Source organism: Pelophylax lessonae (genome assembly GCF_965119305.1).
Source record: "Pelophylax lessonae genome assembly, chromosome: 7".
NCBI classification, from domain to species: Eukaryota; Metazoa; Chordata; class Amphibia; order Anura; family Ranidae; genus Pelophylax; species Pelophylax lessonae.
Genome location: NC_138774.1, coordinates 153,655,634 through 153,674,467, shown reverse-complemented (window position 1 = coordinate 153,674,467; position 18,834 = coordinate 153,655,634). Strand labels below are relative to the sequence as shown.

Here is an 18,834-nt window from a genome sequence, read left to right as displayed (position 1 = left end):
CTCCCCTTGTTTCACTTCAGTACTGCACCATTCCGCTAATAGGAGCAAAGAGCTAGATCGATATACTACTTCTGGAATGGGGAGTTAAGGCTCTTTCACACGGGCGGTCCGATCAGATCCGCCTATCAGTTTTTTAGGCGGATGTGATCGGATCCTCCATGCAGCTCTATGGGGCAGCGGATGTCAGCGGAGACACCTCCGCTGACACCCGTATCCGATCCTATCCGTGAAATCTGGACGGATGGAAACCCTATTTTTCCATCCGTTCAGGTATCGGATCGGATCGGATGAGAGCGGACAGGTGGTCCGCTCTCATCCGATCCCCCATAGAGAGCAGCGGGGGCTGTGACACCTCCCTCTCCGCACTGCAAGCGGAGACGGAGCTGTCATCCGCCGGCTCAGCTGGGATCGCGGATCGATCCCTGCTGAGCAGCACAGATCCGCCTACGGAGGCGGACTGTGTGAAAGAGCCCTTAGATATAAGCCCTAGAAGGGACTGTAAACTCCAAGCTCGAGCCACTTGATATTTACATAGGGCTTCATCCCTTTTTTTTTTTTATTATTATTTGGCAGATGGAATAGCATGGGGGGGGGGGGCATCCATTACCTGAACCTGTTGCTTTGACCTGCTTGGGCAATGCACAAGTTCGATTTTAAGAAGTACAGATGTACTGTAGATTGTTGGAGTTGCATATTTTCATTTAACCATTAGCCTAAAGCACATACTTGAGAGTTAGTAAATCATTTACTAGTATGGATTGCTTTTCTTTCCTTCATTCCTTTAAAGGCTGACTGGTAAATGTGCAGTTGATTTTTTAACAGGCAAAGCTTGTAATTTGAATTTTTAGTTATGAAATTGTACTAGCATGTTCTGACATAAATCTATTCTCTACTTCACCTTGCTTATAGGAATAGAATGTGTTTTTTTTGAGTGTTGTATATATTTGTCATCTTTGTAGCCTGCAGACTTTGCACCTTCCTCAGGACAGTTGGTGGTATATTGGTCTTTGCTTGGCAAAGGATCTGACTACACATACTTTATTTCTTTATGAAGGAAAATAATATGATTGTAAAATAAGATAAAATGCAATATGTTTTTTGTGTGCCAAAGTGGAATTGGCTAGTACCTTTTTGAGCATTGAATCATTTTTATGTAACTGTTTCCGTGCAGTGTGCTAGAGTTACACAATCCAAAATCAGAAGTTCTCGTTTTAGTTATCAAAGGTGCATCCGCAGACCAGGACCTTAAACTGGCCATACATGGAGCAAATATTGTCCGGTTCATGATGAACCAGATGAAATTCTGTAAGTGGGTGGCCCCACTTCTCATCCCTTGTTTCAAACAATTGAAGTAGCCGGGCAGAAGGTTTTTGCTGTCACAATACAACAGGCACAGTGGGAGATTCATCCATCTGCTGTGTAAAGTTTGGATAGAGGAGTCTGATGGGGATAAAAAAAAGGCTGTATGTGTATGGCTGGCCTTCTATTAATACACAGTTCTTGTGTGCCTCACAAAATAAATTTGTGACCACCTTTCTAGGAATATTGCAGTTAACCTCAGTACATTTTGCTAAATAACTTGGGCAACACAACAGAGCTAAGAGTGTTGGCATCATAGATATTGCTGACATCCATAGCCTCAATAATATTACTGATCACAGACTTCTTTAAGCACAGTTATTACACCTTGTAGGCTGGGCATGATTCTGCTAGCAACGTCTTTTAAAGGAGAAGTCCAGACAAAACCTAACGAACACTAAACCTGCTCTGTGCAACATTCTAAACATAATCTATCTAACCCTGTATAGCAAAAATCACTGTACTTGCCTATTCTGCAGCCGATCCAGTCTCCAGCGGCGGGAAGGTCTGTGCAGGAGAGGACCGACAATGGCTGTGAAATGCCTGAGAAGTGACATCACCCATAGAGTTACTATGGGGCTTCTGTTGTCGGATGCCTCTCCTGTACCCACCTCCATGCTGACCGCTGATGCTGGGACCAGACCGGATTGGCTGCAGAATTGGTAAGTACAGTGATTTTTGCTTTACAGGGTTAGAATGTGGCACAGAGCAGGTTTAGCATTTGTTAGGTTTTGCTTCGACTGCTACTCATCATTGAAACTGCCAAAACTGCTGCTAAACTATCCTGTGCAATGCCAGAACCACCATAGGATAAACAGGGCAGAGTGCCAGGGTATGTCAGTTAATTTGCTAAATCGTTAGGGCACACCCAAACACATTTTTTTAGTATGATGCATGCATTTTTTTTTTCTTCATGCACGGTTTATGCCAGTTCCATTCTTCTCTATGGCAGAGGTGTTTTTGATCAGTTTCAGCAAAAATGCTGCTTGCATTGCAATATAGTGGTAGAGATTTATACTTTTTGTATCACAGTTAGGTGAAAAACTTAAAATGAGAACATGGTTTCAGTGTCAGAACAGGGCTTTGACAGGATCGTTTGGGGGGCATGGATAATTTGAGGGAGACTGTTCAGTTTGTGTGATGGGATATGGATCACCTCTGTAACACTGTTGGAAGCCCAGATCATTTCTATGCCTGGGTTTAGCATGGATTCCAAGCTATCAAATTATGCGCTATCCCAGCACCACACACCAACTGTAACACCACACTGCTTAATGGTTCGCCATTGTAAAACTGTGCTAAAAATTTCTGTGTAATGTTATTACCCGTAATCATGTTTTATTGTAAAAATCTAGCACATGACCAAAGAAGTGGGATGTGGTTCAACATATGCCTTCCACTGCTTTTAGAAGCACACCAGGAAGTGACTGGAAATATCTCCAAAAAGCGTGAAAATACTAGCTAGACAATTGTCACTGTAACGTGTTCACATTGGAGGATATTTGCTTACCTCCCATCCTGGAAACCTTCATAGGAATTTTGGATATTCACTCACCTTTTTGTCTTGTGGACAATAGTCACAAGGGTAAATACTAAAGCATGCTATTTTTTTTCGTTCAACTTCGTGGGCTGAACGAAAAAAAACTGTCCGGTTGGACCTGCTGTACTAACAATTAGATCCTCCCCTGCTGTTCTATTGTGTTCTGATAGGAGGATGGCCCACCGCCAGAACACTGGACAGCGCTCCCAGCCATTGGCTGAGAGCGCTGACCGAGAGTCAGTCGGCAGACCTTTTTCAGTAATAGCCCCTTTGACAGAAGCGGTTTCGGATCGGCTGCAGTACACACAGGTCGAATGTTAGCTGGTTTCTGTTCCAGCCGATCTTTTGGCTCATGTGTACGAGGCTTAAGGATTCTTCTTCACGTGAACATGGGGAGCAATAAAAACCTGACAGGCTTTAGCAAAACACTCCTAGTTTTGAGATAAAGTTTGCAAAGTTTCACCTTCAGAGAGTTGAAGAGTTTGTTTGGTCCACTTTGGAGTAGTTAAAAAAAGATTGTGTAAACATAAGCATGGGTGGCAACAAGACACAGACCTATTGTGGGCCCCTGCCCGCCTCATTATTCGAGGTAAAAAAAAAATCTGAAAGTCTTGCTGGTCTGTAGTGAATTTATTATTGTTATACAGGATTTTTATAGCGCCGACAGTTTACACAGTGCTTTACAACTTGAGGGTAGACAGTACAACTACAATACACTTTATTTAATTTACATCTTTAAACCAGGAATACTCAATTTATAGGAATAGGAAAGGCAGATGTGTTATTGTGGAGGGTGCACCATGTATAATTATATAGATAGTATGGTAAACTTCAGTAACGTGGATGGAACACGTGAATTTAGGGTTTATACAGTAGAACCTCCCCTCCGCTGCTTGATTATCTGAATCCGAATAATGAAAAGGAAGAGGTAGAACAGGGATTATAGACACACACACATTGGAGGTCTCTTATCTGCAGGTAGTCAGCACAGCTAAATAAAATATTTTAAGGGTAGGTAGTGGCCATTTTAGGAGTATATAAAATGTTTTTGCTTTTTTGTACACACAGCTGCCATTTGAAGTGGAGGTATATTACATTCAACACATCCTGCTCTACGTAGTGCCCATCTACCTGATGCGAAAAGGAGGTAAGACTTGCCATGTATGTTTTTTTTTTTTGTCACATATTTTTACATTTGGGCCTCTTATTTAAGATTTGATTTTGCAAAATCTTTCGAACTTGTTTAAAAACCGCATTCAGTGCAACAACCCATAGCAAACCATCAGAATTACTGAAGGAAAGGGTGTATTCTTATTGTATGCTATCTGGGGTTCATTGAACAAACCTCTTAGGCAGGCCATATACAGTTCATATCCTGGGCGGTTCAACAGGAACTGGCCAAGATTTGAACCGTGTATGGACAGGCTTGTAATGTACCAAGTTGATTGGGCAATCAATTTGGGTACAACCAGCAGGCTGGGTTTTACCTGCGATCATCGCTAGTGGCTGCTTCAGCTGCTAGCTATAATCACTGTCTTCTCCTGGCGGGGATGGCTTCCCGTGCTCTCCCCCGCCAGGAGGGAACCCAGTCTGTGTTGATGGGGGAATCTAATTTCTTTCCTGCAAACCGTGGTTTCAGGAAAGATATTCGCTCTGTGTATGGCCAGCCTTAGTCATGGTAAGTATGATATACTAAATTATAAAAATTCATTCATAAGATGTGATGTTTTTCATGAATAAATCCCTGTGCAGCTGAAAGGATAGGGTTCATAAGCGTTGATAAATTCACCACCAATGAATGAAATGCACACTCACCAGAGCCAGGTGCTGTCTAGATTATAGGACAGCGTAAGGGTATAATTCAGCAAGTATCGTGGCCTTCGGACATCAAGATATTCAGCAACATCCGGTCTCAGGAACGAACTCCAAAAAGTTTATCCTCTCAACACGTCGTATGAGATTATAATAAAAAAGGGGGAGAGGCTCATGGTGCAGTACGAAAGATATTTAAAATTTAATAAGTAAAATTTGAGTAACACTGACATGAGAAATCAGTGTACATAAATGTAAAAATAAATTGCAATCAAACAAACAAAGGACTCACTTCACTAGCCACCACTACAAGATGGAGTGATGGCTGGACCTTGGGCGTTTGAGATAATAGCTCTACGGCCGTTTCGCGCCCCACGCGTCATCATTTATGTACACTGTTTTCTCATGTCAGTGTTACTCAAATTTTACTTATTAAATTTGAAATATCTTTCGTACTGCACCTTGAGCCTCTCCCCTTTTTTATTATAATCTCATAGGACGTGTTGAGAGGATAAACTTTTTGGAGTTCGTTCCTGAGACCGGATGTTGCTGAATATCTTGATGTCCGAAGACCACGATACTTGCTGAATTATACCCTTACGCGGTCCTATAATATAGACAGTACCTGGCTCTGGTGAGTGTGCATTTCATTCATTGGTGGTGGATTTATCAACACTTATGAACCCTTTCTTATCATCTGCACCGGGATTTATTCATGAACTACATCACATCTTATGAAATGAATTTTTATCATTTAGTATATTCCCCTCACAGGGACTGTTCTGGTTGTATTTTATTATAGTATAATTTTTTCTGAAGCATAGCAAAAACCCCCCATTTTTTTCTGTATTTCAGCGTATGTATATTGACGCTTTTTTTTTGCTAGCTGCTGTTACATCAGATCATTAGCGCTGAATCACTATCTTTGTTTTTATTCCTCCATGGTAAGTATGATGTATGGCTCTTGTAAAAATAGTGTATTCTCATTTTAAATGGTAAATTGTCTTCCTACTATGGCTATTAGTTTTACATGTATTTCATGCAGCAGATACATTTTGATTCAATACATCAGGTGATTGTGATTAGGTAACACAATGCTGTCCAGGTAGTCCATTCTCTTTCTGATAGAATTTCAGCATCTCTATTACATCCACATGGTGTGTCTGCCAATTCTACCGTTCTGTTGTCACCCAGCCTGAGAAGTAAGCATCTCTGTCTAACAAAGCTATTTGTTGTATGATTTTTTTTGTGTTCAGCACCAAAATAATTTTTAGATTCCTAAAGTGAAAGAAAAGCTTAACTAACTATTTTTAAAAACGGTTCTTACCCCTCCTCCCATTTGCAGTATACTGCATACCCTGCGTAAAAAAAGAAAAACTGTGTACTTACCTTATTTTAAGCTGCTGTGGTCTGGTCACGTGATCCTGCAGCTCTGGTTCCCTTGTGTTCATGAGCAGCTGAGCTACTGCAGGGTAAAAGAGTTCAAACAGCTGGGTTATGGGTGACAAGTGAGCTGGAGCTGCTAAATCATGTGACTGGACTGGGTTAAAATAAAAAGGTAAGGGGGAAGTTTTTAAGAATGTTAGGCTTTTCTTCCACCTTAACCACTTGCCTACAGTGCACTTTCACCCCCCTTCCTGCCCAGACCGATTTTCAGCTTTCAGCACTCTCACACTTTGACTGAGAATTACTCAGTCATGCAACACTGTACCCATACGAAAATTGTGTCCTTTTTTTCACACAAATAGAGCTTTCTTTTGATGGTATTTGATCAATACTGGGTTTTTTATTTTTTGTGCTATAAATAAAAAAAGACTGATAATATTGTGAAAAAAACGCATTTTCTTTGTTTCTGTCATAAAATTTTGCAAATTAGTCATTTTTCTTCACAAATTTTGGCCAAAATTTATACTGCTACTTATCTTTGGTAAAAATAACCCAAGTAAGTGTATATTATTTGGTCTTTGTGAAAGTTATAGAGTCCACAAGCTATGGTGCGAATCATTGAAAATTGATCACACTTGATCACACCTGATGTACTGAAGGCCTATCTCATTTCTTGAGACACTAAAAAGTCAGGAAAGTACAAATACCCCCCAAATGACCCCTTTTTGGAAAGTAGACATTCCAAGGTATTTAATAAGGGGCATGGTGAGTTCTTTGAAGTTGTAATTTTTTCCCACAATGCTTTGCAAAATGAAGATTTTTTTTTTTTTTTTTTACAAATTGCAGTATTAACAGGTTATTTCTCTCACACAGCACATGTATACTTGCAACTACACCCCAAAACACATTCTACTACTCCTCCTGAGTATGGCGATACCACATGTGTGAGACTTTTTCACAGCCTGGCCACATGCAGAGGCCTAACATCCAAGTAGCAGCGTCCGGCATTTTAGGAGCACAAATTACACATATAATTTCCTGACAACCTATCGCCCTTTTGAAGGCCCTGGAGCACCAGGACAATGAAAACCCCCATAAAATTACCCCATTTTGGAAAGCAAACACCCCAACGTATAATTTTTGAGGCATAATGAGTCTTTTGAACTTGTCATTTTTTTCCACAAGTTTTTGGAAAATGTGGAAAGAAAATGAAAACACATTTTTTTACACAAAGCTGTCCATTTATGCAATATTTCTAACACATAGCATGTACATAGCAAAAATTGCACCCCAAAATACATTCTGCTATTCCTCCTGAGTATGGCGATACCACATGTGTAACACTTTTTCACAGCCTGGCCACATACATAGGCCTAACATCCAAGTAGCGCTTTACACAAAGTTGTCCATTTATCCACTTTAAGACTGGGCCTATTTTTGACACTTGGTGTTTACAAGCTAAAATCATTTTTTTTGCTAGAAAACTACTTGGAACCCCCAAACATTATATATTCTTTTAGCAGAGACCCTAGAGAATAAAATGGAGATCGTTGCAATATTTTTTATCACACCATATTTGCGCAGCAGTCTTCCAAATGCGATTTTTTTTGAAAAAAATTCATTTTTTGAACTAAAAAATAAGAAAACAGTAAATTTAGCCCAATTTTTTTCCATAATGTGAAAGATAATGTTCTGCCGAGTAATTAGATACCCAACATGTAATGCTTCAAAATTGCGCATGCTCACAGAATGGCGCCAAACATTGGTACTTAAAAATCCCCATAGGCAACATTTTAAAAATTTCTGCAGGTTACTAGCTTAGAGTTACAGAGGAGGTCTAGGGCTCAAATTATTGCTCTCGCTCTAACGATCGCGGCGATACCTCACATGTATGGTTTGAACACTGTTTACATATGTGGGCGGGACTTGCGTATGCGTTTGCTTCTGCGCGCGAGCTAACGGGGACAGGGCGCTTTAATTTTTTTTTTTTCCTATTTATTTTATTTATTTATTTTTTTATTTTTACACAGTTTAAAAAAAAAAAATGTTTTGATCATTTTTATTCCTATTACAAGGAATGTAAACATCCCTTGTAATAGAAATAGGCATGACAGGTCCTCTTTATTGTGAGATCTGGGGTCAAAAAGACCTCACACCTCACAACTACACTAAAAAAGAAAAAAAAAAAAATTGTTGAAAGAGGAAAAAAGAAAAAAAAAAAAAAAACCGGCCCTTTAAACCGGTTGCTAGGCAAAGTCTTTTGACGTAGCTCCGGTCCTCCAAGACCATAGAGTCGAGTGAGGGCCATCTTGCCCTCACTCGACTTCCTGTCTCTGAGGATCCGGGACCGGATAGTTTTCCCCGCTGCCGGCGGGTCCGGTAAGCTGGGAAAAAGTCTGGGACGTGGCAGGAGGGGGGGGGGCACCTCTTCCCCTGCACCGTAAGGGTAATTCCGCGGCGAATCCGCCACTGGGACCACCCTTATCTGAAAGCCGACCGCCCGCCGTTTCAAAAAATACCAGGGTTATGGGGGCTATCTGCTGCCATAACTCCAGTATTTAGCTTTTAATGGCCGACGCATATAGTCGTTAGGCGGTCAGTAAGTGATTGCATGCATATGGCAAACAGGTGACGATGACTGATGGGGTGACAGGTGATGATGACTGATGGGGTGACAGGTGACAATGACTGTTATGGTGACAGGTGACGATGATTGATGAGGTGACAGGTGACGATGATTGATAGGGTGACAGATGACGATCACTGATGGGGTGTCAAGTGACGATGACTGATGGGGTGTCAAGTGACGATGACTGGTGGGGTGACAGGTGACGATGACTGATGGGGTGACAGGTGACGGTGATTGATGGGGTGACGGGCGATGGTCACTGATGGGTGACAGGTGACGGGCGATGGTGCACGGCGGTACTGATGGCAGTCTCTGGTGACCGGTGAACTTTAGGCTACGTTCACATGTGAGCGTAGCGATCGCGGGCAGAATCACAGCGATTCTGCCCGCGATCCAGAAATCATTGCAAATCGCGGGACGCCTGTGCGTTGCTCGTGATTTGCAATAGCACCCCAAACGCTGTGCGATGTTGCTGCGATTTCCGCCTGCCGAATCGCGGTAACATCGCGCAAACAACGCATGACGCCCCAAAGAAACTCTTGTACCTTTTTTGGGTGTCATGCGTTGTTTGCGCGATGTTACCGCGATTCGGCAGGCGGAAATGGCGGCAACATCGCACAGCGTTTGGGGTGCTATTGCAAATCACGGGCAACGCACAGGCGTCCCGCAATTTGCAATGATTTCCGGATCGCGGGCAGAATCGCTGTGATTCTGCCCGCGATCGCTGCGCTCACATGTGAACGTTATGGGTGTCAATTTCTGGGCACTGATGTGGTGACTGTTGGGTGACAGGTGACATTGGGGGGGGGCTGAGGACTGTGTGGGATCCTTTATTTCTGTGCTTTTACTTTTTACAGGTGTACAGAGCAGCAACTCACTGTTTCTAGCTCTGCTCTCCTCACACTGGAAGCTGTATGAGGGGAGAAGAGCTAGTAACAGTAAGTTACTGCTCTTTGTTTACATTTTGTGATCGGCTGTGAATGGATTCACAGCCGATCACATAGTAAACAGTCACTGTCAGTGACTGTTTACTACCGCCGGTGACAGCTGTGTTCCTACGGAACACAGTGCCACCGACATGACCGCGCTGCGCGCTCCCGATCGCGCATGCGCGGTCATCTTGTGCGCCTGCATTGTGATCGGCTGTGTCATTGGAACACAGCCGATCACGTGGGAAACAGCCACGCCCATTGGCTGTTTCCCCCCTGCCGGTGACGGGGGGTGTCCCGGGGACACCCCGACACCGGCAGTGCAGGGCGGCGCGCACGCGATCGCGCGCCTGCCCAGCTTAAAGTGCGGCCCAGGATAATGGTCGCTCCGCTCCGCCGTCATATGACGGCGGGCGGGCGGCAAGCGGTTAAAGTGGTGGTAAACATCAGACATGAAATGTGGACAAAGCATATCCCTCTATAGTGCGGAGCACTAAATGTCATTCCTGTCTGCTGTCAGCATGAGTCACTTCTGACACCAAGAGAAAAATGTGACCGAGACAAAATCTCTAGCTGATTGATAGCCTCAGCTCTGTTCCTGTGTGCTATGTGAAGGGGGTGTGTCTCTTCCCTCCAATCGGCTCTCAGACCTCTCCTCACTGAGCTTTGCAGAGTATAAATTCATCTACACATTTTTGTTTTGTCTGAGCACTCAGACAATCTTTTCAATCCAGCACTTTGAACAGATGTAGAGATGGATGCAGATAGACAGGTACAACTTCAGTAGGAGAATTTGTTTGATCTCTGTATTGGCAGAAGATTGTCTTTTCCTTTGGTCATTTTATTCCTATCTGCGTTTGGAGAGTAATGGTGGACATATATTATACAAAAAAATTGGCTGAAATTCGTTCGTTTTTTCGGCCAGTTAATGGGCACAAATCCATAATTTGTTGTGATGTTTTTGAGCCAAAAAAACAAAGGACAAATTTGGAAATTTTCTGCCAAACGAACGATAAATTGAAAGGTTAATGTGTTTCTCCTCCAAACTTTGCACTAGGTATATGTGAAAAAAACAAAGAACTGATTCATTTATGCCCATTAAACGATTTATCAGTCATTATGTGGCCAGCATTGAGCCTCATGCACACGGGCATAAAAAAATGCCACATTCAGAGGCATTTATAATTTTTTTTCTGTATGCCTCTGAATGCAGCTCTATTTCAGCCACTGTGACCGTGCAGCATTCTGGTGGATAAATAGAATGCATTTACCTGCCTTTTTTTTCTAAAGGCCACACACTTGTACACTTTAATTAGGCACCAAAATGAGCATCAAAGATGGGAGTATTTTATTACACCAAAGTAAATGCAAGCAAACATAGCCAGCCCAAGGACGTGTATGCATGTTTCTTGGATCCCATGCCAGCAGTCGGACTGTGCTGTCAATTTACTGCAACCGAAAAGCTGGCCTGGCAAACTGTACAAAGCTGGAAAAAGCTAATCCCTATAAGAAAAGCTGACATAGGGTGATTGTAAGGCCTCATGCACACTGGATGTTTTTACAACTGCTGTTTTTGGCATCAGACGTTTTTTTCTGCAGCCAGTAAACTCCCCAGCAGGTTATCCTATGTGTCCATGCACACATAGGCTGTTATCAGCAGTTTTTGGCAGGGGCGTTTTCTGGCTGGAAAAACCCCAGAACTAGTGGGTTTTAGGAGGCGTTTTTCAGCTGTAAAAAAACGCTCTAACTCCGATAAAAGCTAAAGAAATGCTGAAAAACGCGGCTATTCAGTGTTTATAAATAGTTTTGAGCCATAAGCTTTTGGGGAGTATAGTTTTGCAAAAAAAAAGCTAAAAAATACAGCTGAAAAACGCTACTGCAAAAAAGCTGAAAAACGCCTTCTACGGCTACAGCTTTCTACTGACGTTTTGATAACTTCCAGTGTGCATGAGGCATAAAAGTCGGTTCACACTATGGCGACAGGACTCTGTACTACTTGGGGGGCGACTTGTGAAGTCCCGTGCACCGCGACTTTGGCGTGACTTGCATGGACTTCATATAATGAATGTCTATGCAAGTCGCTCCGAGGTCGCCCCGAAGTAGTACAGGACCCTTTTTCTAAGTCGGAGCGACTTGTGTCTCTCCTATTAGAACGGGTCTTGTAGCAGTCAATGGACCGCGACTTGTCAGGCTGACCAAGTCGCGGTAGTGTGGACCGAGTCTAAAGGTGCAGGCGGTTTGTGGGTGCCTGCAGTCACTGCCATCCAACAATCTTTCAGAGGGCTTTGTGATCAGACAGGCTCACACAAATATTTTCCTGAGCCTGTGATAACAAACCGTGTGCTTCTATGTCTTCATAAAAAAAAAAAAAAAACAGTATCCAGTGACATTTGGGACATCTAGACATAAGTTGCAGTGAGTTGCTATTGACTGCATGTTACTAGACAAAAAAAAAAAGGCAACACTTTGGCAACAAATGTAACAATAAGTCGTTTTTACATTGTTTCCTGTTCTGCAACATTGTGATCGAGCTTTACATGTGACAGTATTGATTTAACAAACATGTCCAGTCACCCTTTAAAAAAGAAGAAAACAATAACCTGTAATGTTCCAAAGATATATATTTATTTATTTTGATTAATCTGTCATTTCACTACTTACTTTCTCTTTTTTTTCTTTATGCTTTCCCCGAGAAAGTTAAACATTTGCAAAAAAAAAAAAAAAATCCATATAGATAAATACTGTTTTCTTTAAAGCTGAACTCCAGATATAAAAACTCCAACTTTAACTGGCAATTGCCACTCTACCTAAATCTAATTTATGATTTTTTTTTTCACAGAAATAGAGCTTTCTTTTGGTGGTATTTGATCACCACTTTTTTTTTATTATATTTTTTTATTATATAAATGACCGACCAATAAAAATCTATGTAAATCAAATTTCTTCAGTATAACACTGATTGTGATCAAGATACTGATTCGGACAAACACTATACTGGCAGTTACCGTGATCCGCAACTTATAATTTGACTGTAATAGTGTGGCAGGCAATCGAATGCTAACTGACACTGGCTGGGAGGGCCGCTAACTGACACTGACATCGCTAGTGACATTAATACAGTTATCAGTGATAATACTGTACACTGTACTAATGGCACTGGCTGGGAAGGGATTAACATCAAGGGACAATCAAGGAGTCAACTGTGTGCCAAGTGTAATGTGTGCTGCTTGTACCAACGGAGCCGTCTGCTTTTTTTTCCCTGAACTCAGAGTTGATTTCAGGGAGAGGAAACGCAGATCGCTGTCTGTGTACAAAGTTCTGTGTGTTTGTCAACACAGAACTCTGTACTGTGGCCACGGGCGATAGGCAATTTTCAACCAAAATAATTGTCTGATATCTGCTGACAAACTTCTACTGCGAACAGGCAGCAAGCAATTAAGAAAATGAAGTAAACTTTCCAGCCAATAACATTTAGCACTCTGCTCCCTGTAGTTGATTTGTCGCTAGACTTCCACTCTTCCGTTAAACCATCTCGGATATGGGAGGCTGATGTGATTTTCTGATGTTTTACAGCGGACTCCCCATGGTACATGCTCAAGGCACTAGAGCAGTGGTCCTCAACCCTGGCCTACAGGGCCCACTAACAGGCCAGGTTTGCAAGATAACTGAAATGCATCCCAGGTGATATCATTTGCTGCTCAGTGATTGCAGTACTCTAGTCTGCATCTCCCCAAGGTAATACTTAAAATCTGGCCTGTTAGTGGGCCCTGAGTACCGGAGTTGAGGACCACTGCACTAGAGCACTGTGGGACTGGTCCTGCAGCCTCCTGGAATGTATGGCGTGTCCCAGAAGGCTGTGGGATGGGAGCAGGTACCTGTCAAAAATGCTACACGCCCACCTTAAGAGTGAAGAGTGAAGGTCTGCTTTAACTTAACTTACCTGTAATAAAGTAGATCTTATGTTGTGCAGGCAGCTTGATTGCGTTAAATTATTTAGTGCAGTGGGTTAATAGCTTCAGATCTGCGGGCTTAATTAAATAGAAAAGGTTCCTGATGGGGACCCACTCCCTCCTCCATTGGGAAAGGTCCTTCCATGCTAGCAGCAGGTTTAAATTGAATCTCAACCATGACACTACCTGCCTATAGTTTGCATGTTCTCCCTGTGCCTGTGTGGATTTCCTCCGGGTACTTCAGTTTCCTCCTACTCTGTAAAGACCTGCTTATAGGTTTATTGAATCCTGCCTAAATTGACTCTAGTACAGTGCATCCGGAAAGTATTCACAGTGCTTCACTTTTTCTACGTTTTTGTTTTGTTACTGACCCTCTCAGCGAGACTCCTAAAACAAATACTGTGTATATAGTTAGCTGAGACTTTGTTCTGCAGTTGTTAATTGAAAACCTCACGGTTTGATAAACCAAATTTGTGGTAAAGAAAAATATTTTTGTTGCCTGTAGCAACCAATTAGGCCATTTAAAAATACATTAATTTGGTAGAATCTACAGAAAAGTGGTGTACTGCTGACATCTAGTGTTCATTTAAAGGAATGTTTGAAAAATCATACATACAGTACATTTGCAGAACTGGAAATTCTACAGTGTTTAAGAATTTGACCAATAACAAAAAGTAGTTCACCGGGGAGTGGTCGGTGATGGGCGGATGAGGAAGTGCTCGTAGAGTTCCGTCTCCCTGCAGGTCCGACTGTTTCAAGTTGAGCGTGCCTAGCGTGTCTAGCCAGGCGAGACCCTTCTGATCCGGGAGATAAGCAGAGGAATGCGAACAGCAAAAAAGCGGAGGGCTAAGGCTGTTAATACGTCTAAGGTTCCTAGGATTCTTAAGGCAAAGACTGTGAAGGTGGGAGAAGCAGAAAGATCGAATACAGCTACAGATATCAAGCAGTATTTCTCCCCCTACCAGCACGAGACCCAGACACGGAGTAGGAGCCGTAGGATGGCAGAGCAGGACACGGCTGAAGGTGAGAGAGGGGATGTAGCACTAGGATTATTGGGAGTGCAGTCAACATCTCTAGCCATGTTTGAAACAATGACTGAAACTGCAGCCATGTCTGAAACTGCAGCTGCGGTGACCGTGAGCAGTACCTTGCCAGATTCCGGTTATAACATTCCAGGCATTCCAGGCATTCCTGCTATTTCTGCTATTCCTGTTAGTCCTGCAATTCCTACCAATTCTGCTACTGAAATTGCTACTGAAACTTCCACTGAAACTGCCATAGAAACTGCTAATGAAACTGAAACTGATATTGCAACTGCAAACACCTTGACACAGCACACAGAGACTCCAGTGATTCCATTAACCCCATTGACTCCATTGACTTTGCATGTGGACGAGGAGCTACGTGCTTTGCTAAGCTCGCTACCTAGTAAAAAAGATATGGAGGAGATGGTACAGCGCATTGAGGTGGCTCACAGGCAAGAGGTGCAGGTGATACGAAAGGAAGTACAGAGGCTGACAGATCGGGTCACAGAGGGAGAAGTGACTGTTATGGCAGTGGATGAGAGGTTATCTAAACTTGAAACTTCACTTGAAACATCAATGTCAGCAGCATGTACAGCAAAAGCACATACAGAGTATACCGATATATGTCTAGCATTACAATTACAGATGGAAGACATGGAAGACAGAAGCAGGCGAAGTAATATACGCCTGCGGGGGCTCCCAGAGGCAACAGAAAAAGAGGACTTGAATTCTATTTTTATGGAGATTATAGTAAAGCTTTTGGGAGAAGCGTTGCCTCAAAACCTAGAGTTTGATAGAATCCACAGGGCACCTGGCCCAAAATCTAGAGACCCTAAAAGACCTAGGGATGTTATCTGTCGATTCCATAAGTTTCAGCATAAGGAATTAGTAATACGGAAGGCCTGGGAGGCAGAAAACATTGACTTTAAAGGAACAAACTTAAAAGTATTACCTGACATATCCAAGGCTACTCTATCACGGAGAGCCCTACTACGGCCAATTTTAGACCTAGCAAAGAGTAAAGGGGTGTCATATAGATGGGGGTACCCCATCTCAGTGAGTTTTCGTAAGGGCTCCAATTTCTTCAATTTGAAAACGCCGGCAGATCTGAAATCGTGTTTTATTTTTTTGGAAACTGACCCTGTTGAGGTGCCGAACTGGCTCCGGTTAACCAAGCGTCCTGATGGACTGGTTGGTAGACAGAGGCAGCAAGTATCATGGCAGAGTGGGCCACAACACATAAATGGATCCCCAGACACCCCAGTTTTGAAATTCTAGGAGGATCCTGGTGGCACTGTGAAAAAAAAATTAAGACGTTCAGGAGATGACCCATATGATTAATATGAATTATGAACTATAAAAAATCAATATGAATTATTATTTATTAGTTAATTATTATTAATCAGTATTAATTGGAAAGCATTAATTAATACTATATTGAATAATGATATTAGAGTAAACATTTTGCTTCAATTACATATACTAGAATGTTTGAAAGGGAATGCTGACTGTTCTATTATTGTCCCAATAACAAATTATTATTTGCTCTCCTGGTCACCTGAACCCCCCCCTTCTCCCCCCCCTTTTTTTTTTTTCCCTCTTCTCTCTCCCTCCCTTGTTCCCTTCCTCCCCCCCTCTTTCACTCTCCACCACCCTTTCATCTTAAAGTATCCCTCCTCCTTTCTTTTTTTTCCTCTCTCTCTTCCCCCCCATTAAGTAGCAGATGTTGCCAATTGGTAGCTAGTATGAAATTAATAAAGATTATAAGTGGACTATAAATGGATGTCATATGAGCTTGATGGGATGTCGTTGAGATATGATTGTAGACACTCAGATAGGAAGTAATTAAGAGGATGCTTAGAAAATAAGGATTGGTCGCTGGTTCGTGCTGGTGCGGTTTGTGAGGATCGCATGTGGTCCGGGGCGCACTGCCTCTGATGGCATGCGATCGCATTTACGGTGTGGGCTCGGCCATACACTTTGTGTGGCTGAACTAACGCCGCATCCGCAGCAAACACATACATGAGGCCCTTTTTTTTTTTTTTTTTTTTTTTTTTTTTTTTTTTTGAGTCGCAGTAGGATCGGGTCGCATAGTGGTCCACACTAGTGCGATCCGGTTCTGTGCGAACTTGCGGATCACACTGCGGTATGCGATCGCAACTGGGGGTGTCGATAACCCTCAATTGACGCCCCGTACGCATCGCATGGGGCAGTTTGAGCTGCCAGAGGTGTGGATGCGATGCGGGAACAAGCTGCATATTTGCAGCGCTCCCGCATCGCACAGGTGTCAACCGGGACTAAATGACAAAATGATCCTATACTTTTCTTTTTTAAGCCCTCCGTGTTTATATATTTTATAGGCTTATTTGTCTCAGCGAAAGTGAAAAGAGAGAATAATAGTATGAGGCTAAAAGTGATACAAGGGGGATGGGAAAAGTAAGGTTGATCATGGTGGTTGAGTACATCCCATTGGCTACTGTTTTTATTCTACTTTATTCATTTATTTATTTTTATTTCCCCGGTTAGATATGGAGATTAAGTCATGTCACGGGGGGAGAGAGAGAAACTTCTTTCCCCCCCTTTTTTTTTTTTTTTTTTTTTTTTTTTTTTTTTTTGGTGGAGTGAGGGGAATTGGGGGGCAGGTGGAGAGGAGGGTTAAGGAGAGGGAGGTGATATAAGTTAGAACAGAGAGATTGGGAAAGGAAGGAATAGATAGCATTAAAGTGAAGGGGAAATAAACAGGAAGGTAAGGGAAATGCTATGGATGGGGGAGATTACCTAGAGGACCAAGCAACACTGGGGAATTGATAATTTTACATAGTGTTCTATTTCTCCTTTTTTCTTTTTTTTTTTTTTTTTTTTTTTTTTTTTCTTCTTTTTTTTTTTTTTTTTTTTTGTTTTGTTTTGTTTTGTCTCGTTTGGCCTAAGGTCGGTTTGAAAGTAAAGGGTCATATGCTGTGTATGAAATTATTTATATGTAAAAAGTGGGTCGGAGTGGAAAGTAGGGAGACGGACTCGTATCCGTCCCTCTCCTGCGTACTCCCTCAAATAGGTTGCGCACTGCTGTGGCTTGCCCAGTACGTTTTTTTTGTCTGTGGCTTGCCCAGTGCGTTTTTTTCTTGCAGATTATCTGCTATTTAGATTGAATCCCCTCCCCTTTTTTTTTTTCTTGCTTTCTTTTTTCATTTTGTTCTTATATTTTCTCTGATAAGTACTCTTTTTTTTTTTTTTTCTCTTTTTTCCCTCTTGATCTCATATGGAGACACTGAAGATATTCTCCCTTAACGCCAAAGGACTTAATATCCCTGAAAAGCGTAGGGTACTGTTGAATGATATTAAACGGCAAAACGTGGATATTGCTCTTATACAGGAGACTCATTTTAGAGAGGGCAGGCCTCCGGGACTTAAGAACCGATTTTACCCTGTAACATATCATTCTACTAATATAACTGCAAAATCTAAAGGGGTGTCAATATTGGTTTCTGCTAGAGTCCCATGGACCCATCAGCAAACTTTGCAGGATGTACATGGTAGGTTCCTGTTTGTAAAGGGAAAAGTAGGGGATGTCACAGTCACTATAGCCACAATGTATTGTCCAAATGAGAATCAGGATAGTTTTATCAAACGAATCCTAACCAAATTAGAATCTTTCACAGAAGGACTGTTGATTGTAGGGGGTGACTTTAATATCCCTCTGGCCCCTGTAGTAGATACATCAGCAGGGTGCTCATCAGTACCTCATAGTCTTCGTAAACGGGTTATTCAAGCATTACATGACTCTCAATTAATAGATGTGTGGCGATTGCAACACCCCAAGGAAAGAGATTATACTTTTTATTCAATACCACACGGTACCTATTCGCGAATTGATTTTTTTCTGATTCCGCATCGCCAATTACACTCGGTTGAATCCACTGGTATTACATCAATTACATACTCAGATCATGCAGCCATCACATTAACTTATATCTTGTCCAATACTATTCATTCTGGCACACGGTTTTGGCGACTAAATGAAAGCTTATTACAGACTCCATCGGTAGTGGAAGAAATAAATAAAGAGTTGAAGGCCTTCTTTGATACAAATATAATACCAGAATGTGATTTGGGAGTAGTGTGGGAAACACACAAGGCAGTTATTAGAGGTATACTGATAAAACATGGGGCATATCTTAAGAAAATCCGATGTGAGACCCTTAACTTG

The 18,834-nt window shown here is 42.1% G+C and overlaps 1 protein-coding gene across 1 annotated transcript in view; it reads left to right on the top strand.

Moving 5' to 3' along the window:
- Window positions 1-18,834, top strand: part of TMEM164 (transmembrane protein 164) — a 133,766-nt gene that overhangs the window by 107,469 nt on the left and 7,463 nt on the right. Inside the window, exon 4 of the mRNA XM_082263777.1 lies at window positions 3,968-4,046. Coding sequence (XP_082119903.1) covers window positions 3,968-4,046 — 79 coding nt within the window. The remainder of the gene's footprint in view (window positions 1-3,967; window positions 4,047-18,834) is intronic.